The following is a 19186-nucleotide window of genomic DNA, read 5'->3' as shown; positions in this document are numbered from 1 at the left end:
TTGTCGTAACACGCTGAACTGATTAACAACATTTGAAGACAAAAAAGTATGGCAGTCCTAATGGTGGCACATTTGGAAGCTCTGCCTCTTGAATCCAAGTCCAGCAGCGGACTGGAATTATTGTACAGGCATTGAAGAAAGAAGATCTTAGACAGTGATTCTGAGACAGATGCAGTGCTAGTGCATGCCCAATACTTTGCTGCTCAACTTCAGTGGAGACTAAGCAATCATTTTCACTCCTTTACAGTAAAGATGGTTCACTATAATATTTTCTTCTTTAACAAGATCACGCCAGTCAAACAAAAAATAAGGCTGTATCAACTGACCTGAAATACAGATGAATCCAGAAGAGAAAAAAGCTTCATTGTATGAGGACAAGTTGTCTGTCTGGGCATACACAGCGTAAATGGACATGTGAGAACAGGAGCATTGTATGTAGTCTGAAGTGTCATCAACCACTTTGCAGAACTGACTATTAGACAACCAGCTACAGCAAAAACAAAAGATTCACAAAATCCTCATTCATGAGTGTTCATGTTGAGACTGATTTCTTAAACTAATCAACAGCTGAAGCTAACGTGTCTTTCCTAATCCTGGAATAAACTGGTAACTGTCTAGTTTTACTTCTTACCACTGAAAGGCATTTATCCAAGACAAGAGACAACCAGCTACCTAAGCATCACTGTATATTATGCAAGTATTGAAAAAAGTGATCTTGTATATTTCTCATACTAATCAGACTCCAAAGTGACAGCACAAGTGTTACTGTAACATTCCCGTAAGAACTGAAAATACCCAGGTTACTTTGTGATTTTTTTAAATCTTCAGTGTCTTCCAGATGCAATCATCAAATGGCATTGTCTATTTGGAATGAAATTTAAATACGGTTTCTTTTTACCCTATTCTAATTGGGGGAAAAAAGTGAATACATTATTTGGAAAATGCATTTTTCACTAATTGGCACATCCCTATCTTTCAAAGCTTCTGCAGCACTGATTGGGCCATGTAGCTTTCTAAAAGGTATTCTACATACTAGTTTCTATCATGCAAAATGGTTTATTGCATACTGATATTCGTGTTTCCAAATTATTTAACATTTGAGCTTTATGTGGTCTTGGACCAAGTTGCTTCAGAAGTTCTTAAAAGGAATTTAGGAGCTGTCAGTGAGGACACTATCCTATTACTGTATAAATGGCTCACTTTAGGTACTATACTAACTGCAAGTACATAATATTATCTAGTGACTAGATAAAAGGCAAAGCCAATGGGTAAATCCATAGCCTGCTGCTGCCACTCCCTCACAAAAAGTAAAAGGGGAGGTGCTGATCTGCAGGGACCGCCAGCGGGCAGGAGGTGCTGGGGGGAGGGGGAGGTTCTGGTAGGGGGGCTCCTCCTTTCCCACCACCTGCTGCTTGCTTCCCCATTCGCCTCCTCACCCCACTCGCCGACCCGCCTCCCACCCCTGCCACCTCCTGCATGGCCCCCCAAAGTGCAGGCCCTAGGGCAGTCGCCCCGATTCACCGTACCCACGGGTCATCTCTACTCTTAGATGAAGAGAGTGTTCTGGGGAGTGCCTCCTCTCAGAGTCTCCTGAAATCACGTAATCAATCCTTATGGGTGGTAAGAAGAACTGAGGAGGGCTGGGGATGGCTCCACCCTTTATACCTGCACACAGTGGCACGTGGCAGCAGAAGGTGTTCGAGCCACCTGACAGGTATCACTTAGGAAAAAAATCCCCGGCAACCGTGTGCAAGGCATGCACTCACCTACAGAGCACTGAACATATGCAACCACTCAAAGAACAGTACTGAGTTACATATTCATTAATAGCTCCATTTTTATAAAATAACATAACCAAATATTTAGCTTTAGCAGATTCTTTCTGAGACAAAGTCTGGGTAAGTGACTTTGGGTCATACGAGAGATGTGGGCTGTATTCCCAATTTCTGTAGCTTCTCAGTGGGGTTTGAGCTCTTGTTCATTTACAGGAACTATAAAGGACACAGAGTAATTAATACCGGAGCAATAAAGAAACTGAAATGTATGGTCTCCCAGCTCTTAGCCCAGTGCACCTTCCCATAAGCTAACGGGCATTTTCCTGCAGAAAAGCAGGAGACAGGGGAGCCATTTTGTCTATGTCCCACCCACAACAATTCTTGGTGGCATGATGGAACAAGACATCAGGGTGTTGCATGTGCAGTGCTAATGGAGTGGTCAGGATTTTTGACAGCAAGCTAGGAACAAATTATACTGAGCAAAATACAGATAGGAGTTAAAAATTTTGACCAAATTTGAATGGATTTTCATAAACCATCAAAAGATACTTCTCTGTCCCCTTGTCAAGTTTTAAGTTCTTGCAGCAAACCATAGAGTAGCTAGAAATATTAAGAAAATGAAAATTATTTTTTAATAGAAAGTGTAAGGTAACCTGAAAATAGTTACCCCATACATACGCACACACAGATTTATTATGGAAATTGAAAAGCTAAATTGTGATTTATAAAATGTACCTTTCTGCAGCCTGATTCCAAAGGAGGCACAGAGATTTACGTGGAACAATCCGACTGTCTGCAGAATAAATCCGGTAGATAACTTCATTGTTGTCTTTCAATGGATATGAACTCTGACCCTTCAAACTCATTGAAAAAATCTAAGACAGCATAAACAAGGTAAATATGTATTCAAAATTAAAATTCAGTCGTCAATGCATAAATATAATTACACCACATCTACATGCACAGACACACACTATGATACACTACAGACATTAAACATCTTTTGATCAAAGATTAATAACTGAAACTTACATTCAAATCCCATAAAGAGAAGCTGCTGCATTTTCATACCTTATTTTTTAGGGCAGGTCTTTTATCACCAGTTATAAACCACTGTTGGCTGCTGTATTCTGTAAACTGTACAAATTTACAGTTTTCATCTCTAGGAGGGGAGGAGGCAATGGAGACCTCCAACAAGCGCTCAGGAAATCTGATTGAATCCCCGTCTTTTCCATCAAATTTGTGTCCATTGATTTGCTGAGGGTACCAGTGGTGGGCCATTATTGCAATGTATGGGCAGCTGTCAAGGATGGTTTTGCCTCTGTTGAAGAAAGAAAAAAAAAAAAGAGAGAGAGAGAGAGAGAGAGAGAGAGATATCCGGTAAGTGGAACAGTCATTTATCCGTTCATTACAGGGAGTGCAGTGACTCCTGTAGTTAGGATACACTTTATAATTAAAGTTTTAAAATTTCATTCTTTTTAAATAAGAGCTCTATTGCCTCTGTGGTTTGTAGCAGGACTTTGATGTTTGACGGAAGGGAAGCCACGGGGCCAGTGAGGTGCTTTTTGATGTCCTCAGGAAAATCAAATTCAGAAAGGGATGGATTATAAATTTCCATTCTGTATTTTGCTCAATACAGCTTGCTGTTGAAATCCGTCCACATTCCACTGGCATTCCACATTCAGCTGAACCTACAGACGGGTCACAGACAAAATGGATGCTCCTGCTTTCACTCTTTAGCCTAGAACATGGTACACTGGGCTGGGAACAAGAAGCCCACGAGCTCTAAGCTCACTTATTCTACTAACTAGTATTAATAAGTCTGTGCCTTTCATAACCCTTTCATCAACAGGTCTCAAAGCACTTTACAAAGGAGGTCAGTATCACTAGCCCCATTTTACAGATAGTGAAATTGATCTGTATATGGTAACATACTATTTTTTCCACAGGACTGTCCCTTTTTCAGTGCACAGCATAGATGAGCCTGGTCCTACATGGTACTGCAGCTGAGGGGGCAAGGTATCTTGTAGAATTAGGCCACAAATCTCCTGACTCCTAGTCCCATGCCTTCCATATATAACAGTATCCTGTACAATGTATTCTATTCTGCAGTAATAGTCCAAAATTCCACGTCCTACTATGGTACCTCTGCAGTGCTTTGAGAGAATACCGTAGAACGGTGTACATCTTTGTATATGGGTAATACACCAAGGCAAGTCCTCATCAGATTTACTCTGAATATGCACTCCTGTCTAATATATGCTAGGGCTATGGCAGTCTATTGTCAGATATTTCTACCACATTCTGTAAATTAAAAATTATTTACTTTTCACCAGGTGATCCACATATTACTCCAGTCAAGAGGGAAAAGGCAAACTTCTCAGTAACTTCAGCAAGCAGACTGTAGCCCCGTGTATCCTTGCGCTTTGGGCTAGCAAGAGCACAGAGTATCTCATAGAAAAGATTTCGGCTTTTATCAGTGAGCACCTGTTTTTCACCTTCAACCATTACCTAACATGGGAAAGTAAATGGTATCACTTACAGGATTATAAAAACAATCATTCCTTGATTTTCAAGAACTAGTATTTATGACAATACCAAAACTATGTCAGGAAGATAAATTAAATTAAATATTTAAATTACTTGATTACATTTATATACACTGAGAAATGTCATCAAAAGTGGAAAGTTAATTGATAAAATCTTAGGCCCCAATCCTGATAAAATCTCAGGGATCTGACTGTATGGAGCTCATTATAAGACTGGAGCTGTAAACTGTCTGAGAATTATTTCTCAAGCCCAGCATTACAGAAATGTAGATACAGAAGGAGCACCTTAGAAACACACTTGAAATAAAAACTCATTGGTTTTTAACAAATTATACACTTGTGTCTCATGTATTGTTTTGTTTTTAGTAACTTTCATTTGTTTTTGCAGTACAGCATTTTATTGCTTTGATATACTCAGTTTTACATGTAATTTCATTAATTGTAATAAAGGCAGATTTTCTACTTGCCAGTATGAATTAAAAAGCAAATGCTGCTAATTAGGTTCTCTCATCGTGAGCCCACTTTTAGTAAAATTTTCAGTTTTCTCTTGTTTTAGTTCTGAAGTTTTCATTTTTCCCATTTTTTGCCACCAAGATATAGGACATAGTCTATTGTCAAATGTATATAATAAAAACATGCTCAGTAAGAGGAGTTAGATTAGTAAGGAATTGTGTGGAATTTACAGTTCTTTCAAAAATTCTTAACAAAGCAAAACCTCATTTCAATAGCTCTCTACCCACTCCTATTCCCACAATGCCACCATTATATGCAATTGAGTGTTGTCTTTAGTCAGTATTATTGTACTATTGTACTATTTTGAGCCTCGGAGCTAGATTCTCTGATACATTCTGGCCCCTATGCACTACTCTGGAGGTACCTCTTGAGAGAAACATTTAGCTAGTGCAGTGCCAAAGTATTCAGCTCCTATGTCAACCTACAACTACAAGACCTAGTGTAAAGAAGAGGGGATTGCAGAGGCATGGTGTTCTCTGGCAATCCCCAGCTGGTGTACTGTCCCTGGGGAACCATAGTGGTGGTTAGAGTAGCTCATAGGCCAGCACAGATCTACCCTGAGAATCAAGAAGCCATAGTAAGCTCTGTGATGCCACTGCACCAAGGGGGAAACTTGGCTTTGCAGAGTATCTGAGCTTTAATATGTAATTTAATTCTTAGGCTGCATTTTAGCCTTTGTGCTTGGTTTTTAATTCTTGGTAGCCATCATTATTAGTCTAATTGCAGACAGGCAGACTCTTTCCTGACCCCTGGAATCCTTTACCAAGGATTCCGCTAGTTCTGTTTTTAGAACTGCAGCACTGTGTGTCTCAAAGGATCACTACTGCTGATTATCATTTTGATATGTTCACAACCCATAAGAGTTATTACATCCTCATGGAAGTCGTTAGTCATTTTGGAAGGGGCACATGAATATTTACCTTATCTATTATGTGCATCACAGCAGTGAGCTGTTCTTCTGTAGTTTCTGTGGAAATTTTGACATTTAAGTTCTGGAGGACCCTGTTCAAAATGATATCATCAAGTGGCTGGTACAATTGGTCAGCCAGCCCCCAGACTGATTGGGCGTCTGAATCTGAGACAATTGTGATGTTGGCAATACCATATGCATCATCTACTCTGGCCCCCCCTGTGGGGTTAGAAAGCACAACCTGGAAACGCTTAGGAAATGGATTTAAGGATCCCGTCTCTGGAGTCAGCATTACATCCAATACAGCATTTCTCTTTCCAGGTTCAAAAGTCAGTATGCCCTCGGATCTGGCAAAATCCTGTCCTGAAATAGCTGGTGATATGAAAGTGCGACCAACAGCTTCAGGTCTTTTCAGCTCCTGGAAACCAAACAAGAGAATTCTAGGCAACATCATCATAATGCAGTGTGTTTAAAACTAAGTGCACTTAAATGGGTAAAATCCATTTTTTCTTTAAAATGTAAATATAACCTGTTAAAATTAAATTCCTATTTGGTAATAATCTGGAATATCCTCCCCACATACATTCTGTATTGAACCAAAATGCTTTAAGTTAAGGGACTTTGTGATGGGGTCTGCGATAAATTGGGAGGAGGGAGAAATAAGTAAAACAGTCTCACAGACCTTTGTTATTAATCAAGGGAGTGAAAACGTGAATGCTGTTGAATACATCAGTGACCTGGGACAAAGAACTTCAGGGGTTATAGCTATTAGGAAAGACTAAGTAATGTAACGTTTATGGTCAATGAGAAGAGCAGGACAAATTCTACAGCTTCTGCTCACCAGCAGCTCCTGGTGACTTCAACAGGTGCTAATCATATTCAGTGGCTGCAGAACAAGGCCACTCAATTAAGGGGAGAGGTAGATATTGTAAATAGGTAAACACCAAAAAGCTTGAGGTACAATTGAGGTAAATGAAATTCTGAGAGCACACTAAAGAAGGATGATTCTAGACAACTGCCAGAGGGGATATCAGACTCCAAACCAAAAGGCACAAACTTAAATTATGGGCTAGTCACAAAAGGAATCTAGGAGACATTTTGAAGAAGGTAATTAAGGTGCCAAATGGATTTTTCTCAGGCAGAAACAGACACATTAACATATTCAATAAATGTTAGGCAAATCCTGGACCAGTTTGTATATCATACACCGGGGCACTAGTGCAGCTTTCAGATCTATGCACTTCCCATTCCTCAGATCTAATGTTCCTGTCCCTGGCTCCTCCAACCCTCCATACCCAGTGTACACTGCCAGGCAGGAAGCAGAACTCTATGGTGCTCTAAGGGGGTTCCCCCACATTGTACAAGGTCCTCAATCCTATCTTCTCTCTTTCTACCACAGAAATCCACTAGGATCATAGCAGCCTCTTTGGCCATTAAGAAGGGAGTAGGATTTTTTTTAATTTTAATTTATTTTTGCAAGCATCTCAACAATGCCTAGCATGAGGAGGTCCTGGTCCTGACTGGAACTTCTGGGTTTTCCTATAATAAAAATAATAATTCTCTATGGTGTTTATCCCTTCAGTACATGAGCCCCTCATAGACAATGTATTTATCTTCACAATGCCCCAGGGAGGAGGGAAGAATTATCCACATTTTACAGAGGGCAAATAGATGCACAGACAACAGGAAGCTGTGTCAGAACCAGAAATTGAACCATGATCACCTGAGTCCCAGTTCAATGGTTATCCACAAGACCATTCTTCTTTGACCTTTATCATGGAAATATTACAGAATACAAATGCAAGTCAGATATGTGTCCAGGTTTAGGAGATCTATACATGGACTCATTTCCTCTTGAAATATTACAGTTTTACCTGTCATCGGATATACAGAATTTTTATTATTTTTTAATTTGCTTTTTTGCCACATGCCATAACCTTCATTTCTAGATCTGATACATAATAAGCCTTGCTTAAGTGGAAACTAGTTTTCTGGGCTACTATTCAAATTCATAACACAATAAGCTTTGGGATTATCTATTGATCATCACACAAAAGATTCCTTCAGGCAACCCTCAAAATGACTCCTCCTATGCAAAAGAAAGGATTTTTAATGTCAACTATTAGATCCCTTCTGAGTACTGCTAGTGCTGACTAATTAAATACTTTTACTAGGTAACCAGAACATTTTCATTTCACTAAACAGCTTATTGTAAATCAACGTGATTGCTTATGTGTGCAGACTTGCTCTGGAAACAAGTCATCATCTTTGCCAATTAGTGACAGAAGTGACTGTTTATTTGCCCCTTCCAACTGGGTTCCCAGAATCAGCAGGAAGCAGGGAAATAAGTGGTGATAAAAATTAATAGCGTCAAGCAAAGGAAATATAAAGAAATTGTGGGAATGAGACAAACATCTATTTCCAGTGAACTCCTCCTCCTCCCTGCCTCCCCCTTGTCTTCCTCTCTCAGAGTTTTTTCCTCACACTTTGGTACTCTGTCATGCTCAATACCCCAGATTGTACAGCAGTGGTGTTACCGTACATGCCAAAACAGGCAAGCTACCTGTATTAGCCTAAGCATACTGTATGTGGTGAGAAGTGATGCTGCCATTCCTTCTCCATTTACCAGATTCATGATTGGGGATCCATGTTCTTTTTCCTAGCAAGAATCCGAAAACCTGCTACCATACACTTTAACTAAAGTACACTGAGCAGCTACTGTAGAACAAATCCATGGCAACACAGGGATACACAATTGCTATAGTTAAACCTGACACACATGCAGCATGAAATAAAACTCAAAGCCTTTTATTAAAGGAAAGGAAAGGAAAGGAAAGGAAAGGAAAGGAAAGGAAAGTTCACCAGCCAATGCATAATAATACTTCAGTATCAGAACACTTCTTTACAATAATGCCTTTTTGCCCAATACTCAGCCCAAGTAGTCAGCCAAGTGCTAAGCAGATGCAACAGGAAAAAACTAGGGGAAATCCTCCCCCCAGCCCATGGGCTGGCTGTGGATCCACAGAGGAGCAGGAACTGTGCCTAGATAACTGTACAATGTTGTGCATAGTACCTGTCACTTGAGCTAAAGGAGACTCTCCATCAGCTGTCAGCAGTAATAGGGTTCTTATTATTTTTGAGACAACAGACCAGCAACTAGTATAAGGCTATATGATCAACACACCAACAAATGAATAGGACTGATATCATCTATTGGAGAAATAGACTATAGCAGTATGTTTTTGCAGTTCATAAAAGAATTGCTGCCCCAATAAAAAAAATAGATACTTTCTAAGGCCAATGGCTCAAGAATATTGCCTGGACTTAAGTAACTGTAACCAACTAAGATATGGATTAGACTTCTAGGAAAATGCCCTCTCTTTTCTTTTAAATATTCTATGGCCATAATAGAGGAAATCACACAAGTTTGGTAGGATACAAACGATTATACCTGCTGTGGCAGAATCCACATTTTAAAGGGAGGAGGCTAAAGCCTAGGAAAAGCTTTAACAGGGAGTGGAAGTGGTGATGACCTATTTAACACTTCAGAATGACCATAGTTCTTGAGGTTATTGGAAGTACCCTGCACAACATTACTTTTGGTAAACTGATCGAAGTGAGATGATTTTAGTAATGGGAAACAAAATATGCTAGACTTATCTAAGTAATGACCGCTGCTATAAACATGTGTAACTTGAGCTTTTCCTAGATAAAGTAAACCAGGGCTAACCTTACTTGCTTATGCTTTAGAGAATAAATGAGGATATTATACACAGTCTTACCTGCATATTATAATTAACTGAGATGGTTAATGCTGTACTGGAGTCTCTAACCACCTGCAAACTGATTAAAGTGGTCTTTTTATTAGCCACAGCCAGACGAGATCCCACAGCAAAATATACTAGGCCATGAGGAGCATCACTTTCTGGAACAGTTATGTAGGCAAACCTGGCACTGTTGTTTAATGCTGCTCCTGAGCTTACTTCATACAACTCAACAAAAAAATAAGTTTCAAATTCAGGTACCTGTAAACAAGTGAGAATCCAAGATCATTATAATGTCCACTGATTCCAACAGGAGTAGGCAGTAAAGAATGCATTCCATCCTTTTTGAAAAAGTTCTCCTGTTATTATACTGTTTCCCCATTGAATTACTCATTGGCTTCAAAGATATTATAAGGCAGATAAAGTACTATCCCAAAAGGGATAACGTTTCAGCGAACACCAATATGGAACAAGTAGGCGAAGAGTCTTATGGTCTTTCACATATAATCTCACACAATAGCCTAACAACATATAGTATACATATGATGTGCCTCCAGGATGCTGTGAGACATAAGTCAAATTTTCAAATTTATGGAATGACACAAGGTGTAGATTTGTGCAGAATTTTAATTCCCTTTTGCACCTGCAAAAAATATGCACAAACATGTACACAATGAATTCCAAGTGGAAAATTTGCATGCCTGTGTAAGTACAGGTTTTTGCCCCTGCCATTAATTGTGACGATCTTTTGAAGGTGGAACTCAGGTCTCAAGCATTGAAAAAAATTGACATGTGTCTCTAGTGTTTGTATTAGTGTGAATGAACCTCAAAAGGTTCAAAAGTTTGGCTAAGCATTTTCACAACTCTTAAGTCTGCAAAACTAGGCTGAAAATATCATGAGACAGGCTCTTCCATGAGACTTTTGGTACTTCCTAGTTCTAGTCAGTCTGGAAATACAGAATGCTGTATTTCAATGGTCATACACCAGAGAATTTGATCATGCAATTCCCAAATGTTATTTTTCAACATTTTACTGAATACAGTATAGCAAGTAATTGATTTTCTAAACAAAATAAGAAATAGGTTAGGTTAAATTTTCAATAGGGCCTCCACCTGGTCTCTGATTTTTACCCAAAATCAAATGCGAGTACAAATGATATAATGAAGATGTCTAACTTCCTGATTTTGCATCCTCAAATCAGTTTGTTAGATATCTAAATATCATTTGCATCTGTTATTTTAGGCAGGCAGCTCCAGACATAAAGATAGAGGACATTTTTGAAAATGTAGCCCTGGACAAGCAAAAACAAAGCAGCTCATTAAAAAACAAAACAAAAAACCGCTTATTTTCCAATTAATGAAGGGTGAGCACTGAAGACACTGTAATTTATCTTCTCTCTGTAAATCTGGCCTTGTTTTTAAATTCTGGCATTTTTGTAAATACTAGCTTATTTCTCAGCCAAAATGGGATCCAATTGTTAGCCGGCAGAGTCAATACAGTTGAAGTTGAACTAGACACAGTAGCTGCCAGGTGTTGCAGAGTTCAAACTTCCCAGAAGATCTTGAAAGTGACAGTGTACCTGTATCATATTTATGTTCATTTATAATGTAACAAATATGCAGAAATAGTATGGAAAAAATCCTTTAGAATTTTTTTCCACATGAAAGGACAGGGCATATAATTGGGGCATTGTAATCAGGGCAGGTGATGGCTCTCTATGCTACATGATCTTGTTATTGATATATAGATCTTATTGCTTCCATTAACCAATCAGATCAATCTTTGAGACCAGGCAGGTTTAAGATCCCAATTTATTGAAATACTGCCTTAGTTATCACAGTCATGCAACATATTAGGTCATAATTCAGCAACACACTTTACCTGAAGCACTTGACTGATCCTATAATGTTTATTAAAGAACATGTTTCAGTCCCATTGGCTTCAATAAGACATACATTTGCTTATAGTTAAGAATGTGTTTACATGTTTTGCTGAATCAGATGGAATTACTCAGGTCACATGGTTAAAGTGAATCACATATTAAGTGCTTTGGTGAAACAAATATTTAACGTGTGAAGGGTAAAAGCCCATTTGTACTGAATACTTATTTCACTGAAGTGACTGCAACCTACTTTACCTTATAATTCCTGTATGGCTTCAATAACTGCAGCCTTCTCTAGGGCCAAACCCTCAGCCCCTTCCTCAGTTTTTAATTAGCCATTCTTGAGGCAAAGCAGAAATTAAAGAAAATGGGAATTTGTGTGAGGACTGAGAAGAAATTGAGTAAGGACCTGCAGACGTGGCCCCTGGATTTTAAGTTCTCTCAATCAGGGCCTATGGGGTTTTTTATATTTGTAAGTAAGTCATGATGCTATATAAATATTAATAAACTACTCACATTATCAGGTTTTATTTCAACGGAGATGTTGCATATTGTTTGACCTGCCATGCAGGTGGTAACCCCTAATGCAGCTAACAGTTCATTTGCCAGGTTTACTCCATCCTTCCAAAGGACAACAGATGTTTTATTAAAGGTCACCCGCCAAAAGATCTTCACATCTTCAAAAGCCCTATGAGCAAAGCAAAGCAGTATAAATGTATTGAAGATGGCAGCTATTGCTCCAGGGAAGCTAAACCACATAGATACATTCATTTTTTATTAATAATAAAAATTTACCACTGGAAAACAAAATGCTTTCAGAAGAAAAAATATTTTTCTTTTTGTTGTATGTTATTTCCTCTGAAATTAGCTATATTAATAAAAGTCACAAGAGCAATGTCAGCCAGTTATTGGAAAGCAACCTAGATCCAGGTCTCAGCAAGTCACTTAAGTCAGCAAGTTACTTATGTATGTGCTTAATTGAGGTCATGGGACTACCTATGTGGTTAAAGTTAAGCATATGTTTAAGTACTTTGCTGAACAGGGATCCTAGATTGTAAGCATTTTGATACAGGGACTGACTTTCCTATGTGTTTGAAAATCACCTAGCATATTTGAGAGTGTGTGTAATATGTAAAAAGTATACATACAGTGTGTGGCAATACATAAATATATATTGGCACACATGTATCTTATTAAATACACATATTACTACTCAGACCTACTGTATAATAGCCAAGAAGATCATAAGTTTCAGAGACATTTTTAGCCAAGTAAGCAATTAATCTTAAGTGTGAGTACATATAGCAAGGAAATTAATTTCCCATCTCAGTTATAATGTATATTAGATAAGTAGATAGTTAATTCTTGTTTCTGTTTAGTACCAGTACACTAACAATCACATTTTAAATTTATGAAGCAAGTTTGCCAAATTACAATAAACTATTAGAGCAGCTGAAAGTCAAAGATTTATTATAAAATTCCATGATAACCTCTTCTGCTAACAGCAGCATCCATGATTTCAACACAGCACATTACAGCATGTGGGGACAGCACTTTTATCAGCCGTTGCCTGCACCTGTTTGGTTGCCTTGTGACAATCAGCTGCACCTCCCTGTTTTCAGAATCTTCATCAAGCACAAGGCCACTTTGTACCTCTGCACTGAATCCCAAAATGCCATTTTGAAGATCATTGCCTGTATGAGAAACAGTCCAACAAACTGATTAGTAAGCAAATAAAGTTGAGAATAAGTTGTACGTATTTAATGCAGAAAGAATTGCTTAAAATGAAAAATGTACACAAGATATGATATAAAGTACACGAAGAGCCAAATTTTCAAAGGGAACAAAGGATGTAACCACAAAAGTCTCCTTCAAACATATAAAAAAAACTCATGTGTTCCTACATTTATCTAGTAACCCAAGTGAAATCTTTACATTTTAATTTTGCGGATTGTCTTTTAACTGTGAAAATAGCTCATTTTGAAAGGCAATTTCTGGTCAGATGCCTAGCATCTTCTGTGCAGGTAAACTGAAATATTCAGAAGCACTTGGGTTTTTCTAACTCTGCTCCCATTGACTTCAGTGGGTCCAGTGCCAGGCCAGCATTAATTACTCTTGAAAATCTCACCCATAAAGTCCTTACAGAATAGGCCCACTCCAAATAACTGCTGTCCATCACAATCATTTAAAAATGCATTAGCTCTAAAGGATCCCCCCATAATGATAGCATTACTCTACACTGGGGAAGAAAGAGCCTGTTCTTTTAATAAAGTCAGCTGGTAAGAGACTTCCAATCTGGTTCAGACCCAGCACGTGTGTCATCTTTCTTCCCCTTAACATTGTTTCTTGACCTTATTACCTGTGCTCATTTAATTTAGACCATAAGCTTAGCACATCACACATACCAATGGCACTATATAGTTAATTTCTTTAAAACAATCTACATGCATGCAATTATGTGACTAACTTGCACATGCATGCAAATTGTTATTTACATGTACAACTGTAGTAACTATGAATGTAAAAGAAGCATGTAATTGCACACACATTTGACATTCTTTTCCTGGATATGTTTTTCTGGTAGCTGTGTACATTCTTTCAAGAACAAATTTGGTCGTTAATCCCTAAGAGCCATTTTGTAATATTAAAAGTATTTTGCTTGATTTGAATTTCCAAAGGACTTGTTATCACTGCTGTTATCCTGTCAAACCACCTACATTATATGCTCTATAAAAACAACTTGGAATCAGAGTGCTTTCAACTCAATAAACAATTCATAAGATTCATATTTCAAAAGATCTCTGTGCAAACTATATGGGAAAATGTTATGGTAGCTATTCACAAATTAAAGTAAACCAGAGTTCTGGTATTAACCTCTGGCATTAGGATGCAATCACTGAGAGAGAAAAGCTCTTAGTTAATTATCAGATTTAATCTACAATAATCATCATGGCCCATATGCTACCCTACATTTCCAGAAGCAGAGAAGGACCAAAAGAAGGTGGGGAGTTCCCGCACCACAGATTCCCCCTTTGTTTAAACCGTGCAGAAACTACTTCAGAGATTAGGGAGGCAACGGGTCAATGGGAGGAAAGTCAAGGTCAGAGGATCAGACACTGTCTGCACTAATGCCTCCTCTCAGTGGGGACATAGTATGTGCCAAGTAAAATACCCCAGGAATAGGGGTTGGGCAGCATCCAGTAGGTGAGTCAATGAGAGTTTGGGTCATGAAAAATGCACGTTGCCAAAGGAAGAAAGGTGGGATTTGACAGGCAGTACAGAGACATAAAGCCTCCGCACATCGCAAACTCTCGAGGTTTAGGAGCAAAATACCCTGCATATCTCATGGAAAGAAATCTCAATCTTAATGGAATTTGCCAGAGGAACTCAGAGTTAGACAGCTTTATATGTTAAATTATATTGCATTTATGCACTGAATCTCTGAAAACAAGAATATTACCTGTGATAATTATTGTTGCAAAACCTGCAAACCCATATTCATCTTTTCCCTCCACAATCTGAGCTCCACCTTGAGGGTCTGAGAGGAAAACATAGAAGAATTCTTCCCCTTCGGGCTCATCATCATCAAGAATTCTGATAGACACTTTGCTTTCTTTCTCTCTATCCAGCAGTGTCACAGATATAATCTGTTCCTCAAAGTCCATCCCTTCAGTCGCCCATGTCAGGTTAGAATTTCCATACACATTCTCAAAAGGAAATTCATCTACACCACTCTGTGCACTCACTCCACCAAAGGTTTTAACAGTTACTTTGACATCACCAGCAAAGCCCTGGGTCCTTCTGATATTAAGTATCACTGTGTTGGGTGTACTATTGTTTGTGTCTTCCTCAGTATAAATAAATCCTGGCCCAAGACTGATGATTCCATGAACAATATCATTGGCCAATACCGTAATTGCTGCAACACTAAAATCTGGATTCAAACGTGGATTCCTATTAGAATTAAATTTTTCAATGGCCAAAACTTCAACTGAAGTTAACTTTACAAAAAATATTTCATCCATCTCAGAAATTGTGTCATCAATGATTGATATTTCAACTACAGCCTCTGCCTGAAAATGTCCAAACACAAGCTCTCCATTTTGAACAGGTCCAAAGTCTTCTAATGGTTTGGCACTTCCTGCAATAGTCTGATAGGTCAGTTTAGTGAGGTTGCTTTGGAAACCAAACAATCTTTGGACATGCAATCTGATCATCTGCACATCTTCTTCAACTGAAACATGTCTTGAGTTAGGGGAAAATTGGAAGACACCCATTGGCTCAATTTCAGCTACTGTGAATCCTGATCTGAAATAGAAAACATAAAAGTTGAATTAAGAAACACAAATCACCCATTAAAAATGATGGGGTCTGATACTCTGTTGTCTTGCATTTTATGTAGTCATTTATGGATGCAAGAAGTTGGATGTAAAATGTTATCATACCAAATGTTATCATATTCCCTGCTCAGAATAGTTTGGTGTATGGAGGGGGAAGGGAGATGTGACAGAGGAGGTAAAAAGGTTCCCTTCACAGGGAGTGTTCTTGCATAGGTTCTTGCACAGATCAGGCCAGAGAACTTCAAGCCTTTCAGCCTGGGCTGCAGGCTGAGGCAAGAAGAAACAATTATCATTATGGCCTGCATGCTATCTTCCACTTCCAGGAGCACAGAAGGTGCAAAAGAAGGTAGGGTGCATGGAAATGGGGAGTTCCAGCACCACAGATTTCCCCGTTACTTTAAACCTTGCAGAAACTATTCCACAGATGCTAGAGAGGCAGTGGGGCAATGGGAGAAAAGTCAGGATCAGGCGAACAGACATTCTCTGCATTAATGTCTCCTCTCAATACCACGGGGATGCAGGGTGTGATGAGCCAGGAGTTGGGGCAGGAGAAAGAAAGAAAATGAATAAAGATGATCTGGTTTAGAGAAGTATTATTGTGGCATCTTTATAGTTTCTTAGTGAGATGTTGCAGAGGCAGCCTTGCACTAATGTAATTAATAAATAGGAAGAACAATACAAACAACTTACTGGATAAATATAGGAACACCTTGAAAGGAGCTCAGTTATTTAGTCAAATACCTTATAATTATTACTAATTAAAATAGTTATTTTAATTAACACTTTTTGTCCTTCTTTATTCTTTATTCTCCAATTACTTTATTCTCCTTCTTTCCTGGTTCTATTCACTGATAGATACTGATGGTGCTGTAGGGAGGGGATGGAGAGGTCAAGAATAGCACCAGGTATGGAGCAAGATATTGGTCCCACTCTGTAGAGTCCAGCTGACTAGTCTGAGAGAGGCAAATGTGTATGACTACATGGCTGCACCCCTCCCCCAGCATGTAAGGCCTCTCCCCAGGCATGAGTGTCTGGGCAGCACCTACCCACCCTCTGAGTTACTGTCTTGAATGCATCAGAACTGACTTTCCTGGTATATTGGGGATGTAGACTCCCTGCAGGGGAGTGAGGAAGAATTTTCTCTCAGTGTCCAGCATGGGGTAGGGCAGTTGTCAGTGGGCCTGCTCATGGGGTAAACCTGAGCACAGGAGTCAGGAAGGCTTCTGGTGATGTTTGTTATTTCTTGGGCAAGGACAGGTATCGCAAATCTAGAATAGATTGTTGTACACGTCTTCTTTACCCTCATTCCTCAGATGAGAAGGGGTGCTGGTCGGTGATTCCAGCAGCTGGCTGGATCCCATGGGTGATGTAACAATGTCAAGCAGAGGGTGTTCATGCACTCATGAGCACTCACACAGTCATGTCCTTCCACACTGGATCACTGTTTTCCCTGGTAGGGTTTGGGGGTACTGTTCATCTCAGTGTTATGTCAATTAAATAAAAGTTGCAGCCTGATGGCTTAAACCTATCCTTTGTGTGTGTGTGTGTGTGTGTGTGTGTGTGTGTGTGTTATGTCTTTATTCACTGCATACCCAGGACAAAGAGTAGGCGTTGCCTACCTTTCCCTCCTCTGTACCAGCCTCCTTTTCAGGTCTTATAGGCCTGAGCCTGAAAGAAATTATTGCTAGTAATTTTTTTTTAGGGAATCAAGCAGCACTTTACATCCTCACTGAGAGTCTTGCAATAACTTCCACTCACTTTGAATGTCAAAATGGGGTGTCTTGCAGTATCCTTCTAGCTAGTGGTTCCTGTGGGACAGAGTCCTACAAATCAATGCACTGAAACTCACAGCAACCATTGATTCCGCAGCCTCAAACTTAGTAGTTCTAATGGAGTCTAGTTTAATTTAGCAATTTTAATCCTTTTCAAAATTGGTTCTTTGGGGATACCACAATTTTATTTAAGGTAAGTGAATTCAGAGTAGGTGAAATTTGCTGCATTTTCTTTTCTCCTCTTACCTACCAGACAGGTAGTAGCAATGCAACCTTCCCCCACACTGCACCGAAAAATATTCAAGTGTTGTCTAACACCTCTTTGGGTGATGGGATGACTCATTCTCTATACAAATTCAGTTTTTGACCTTTTGCAAAAATTGGGTGCACTTAAGAAAACACTGCCAATAATTAGACAGACCCACCAATGCTAGTATGGTGTTTTTTGCTCATGTTTCAGTGCTTCTCAGTATGGAGAAAGACATCCTTTGCAGAGAGGGAAAGCTCTGTGGTGATAATTGGTGCCCCCTAGGATATCAGGATGTATTTAATGCATTTCTCTATATAGTGGCCTTTGCAGAGGCAAATTATAGATTCCACTTCTCCTCCAGTTTCGCAGAAAATCTTGGATCCTCTATTCCTGTAACTGCCTCCACAAACATATATACACATATCCCAGTTCTAGGCAAATCACCCATTCCCCTATTACACCCTACACCAGTGGCTCTCAAACTTTTTTACTGGTGACCCCTTTCACATAGCAAGCCTCTGAGTGCGACCCCCGCTTATAAATTAAAAACACAAATATATTTAACACCATTATAAATGCTGGAGGCAAAGTGGGGTTTGGGATGGAGGTTGACAACTCGTGACCCCCCATGTAATAACCTCGCGACCCCCTGGGGGGTCCCGACCCCCAGTTTGAGAACCCCTGCCCTACACACTACTGCCAAGGAATTGAACTGGCTTTGCAAGAGGTTCCAGATCTGATCAGAGCACCCTACCAATTGGTTCCATTTGGTCTGAAGCCATGGGTTCACCAACAAAGTTACCAAATCTTTATGTTGCTGATTTTTCCTTTTTCTAACTCAATTGGGTTTTGCACAGTTTAAATGTTTGTAACCAGATCAGAATTTTTACTGCATATATCCATTTGTTGGGGTCCATGCAATTAACCAAGAGTCTAAGTAATACCCTTACCTCAGGTGAGCCCCACCAGACACATTGCTGTACACTGATGTTAGATGAATAGCAAATGCCTCAGGTCTACTTAAGCTTGGAATAACATGAAATGAAATTACTTTGTTTTGTTCACCATAAGAAAATGTAACATTACCTGGAAAAAGAGAGAGAAGCAACAATTCACAAATCGTTAAACAGGAATCCTCTTTTTACTTTTGAGCATAGAGAAATGTGAGTTATCATCAGACTCCTGCTCTGTCTAGAGAAGTGGAAATCTGCATGACAAAGTACAGCACCTTTTCTCCATAAAGCAGTTCTTCAGAAGTATAACAAGGTGCATATTGCACTAAGGAGTACATTATCTATGAAATGCAAGGTTGTCCTTATTCAAAAAAGAAACCTTACTAATCACAGATAAAAATCAGACCATATACTTTCATTCTAACAATGATGTCTTATTAAAAAGGGAGCATGAAATGTACACAAAATACTAGAGCA

The 19186-nt window shown here is 39.1% G+C and overlaps 1 protein-coding gene across 1 annotated transcript in view; it reads right to left on the bottom strand.

The window, feature by feature from the left end:
• Positions 1–19186, bottom strand: part of ADGRV1 (adhesion G protein-coupled receptor V1) — a 444841-nt gene that overhangs the window by 239524 nt on the left and 186131 nt on the right. Inside the window, exons 75-84 of the mRNA XM_065406543.1 lie at positions 18707–18842; positions 14855–15702; positions 12971–13088; positions 11911–12082; positions 9530–9772; positions 5758–6165; positions 4102–4286; positions 2847–3096; positions 2511–2650; positions 327–487 (exon numbers count right to left, since the gene is read on the bottom strand). Of these exons, the coding sequence (XP_065262615.1) occupies positions 327–487; positions 2511–2650; positions 2847–3096; positions 4102–4286; positions 5758–6165; positions 9530–9772; positions 11911–12082; positions 12971–13088; positions 14855–15702; positions 18707–18842 (2661 nt within the window). The remainder of the gene's footprint in view (positions 1–326; positions 488–2510; positions 2651–2846; positions 3097–4101; positions 4287–5757; positions 6166–9529; positions 9773–11910; positions 12083–12970; positions 13089–14854; positions 15703–18706; positions 18843–19186) is intronic.

The sequence above is a fragment of the Emys orbicularis genome, chromosome 6 (genome assembly GCF_028017835.1).
Source record: "Emys orbicularis isolate rEmyOrb1 chromosome 6, rEmyOrb1.hap1, whole genome shotgun sequence".
In the NCBI taxonomy this organism is placed as follows: domain Eukaryota; kingdom Metazoa; phylum Chordata; order Testudines; family Emydidae; genus Emys; species Emys orbicularis.
The sequence above is the reverse complement of the archived record's forward strand: the minus strand, read 5'-3'. Positions and strand labels throughout refer to the sequence as shown.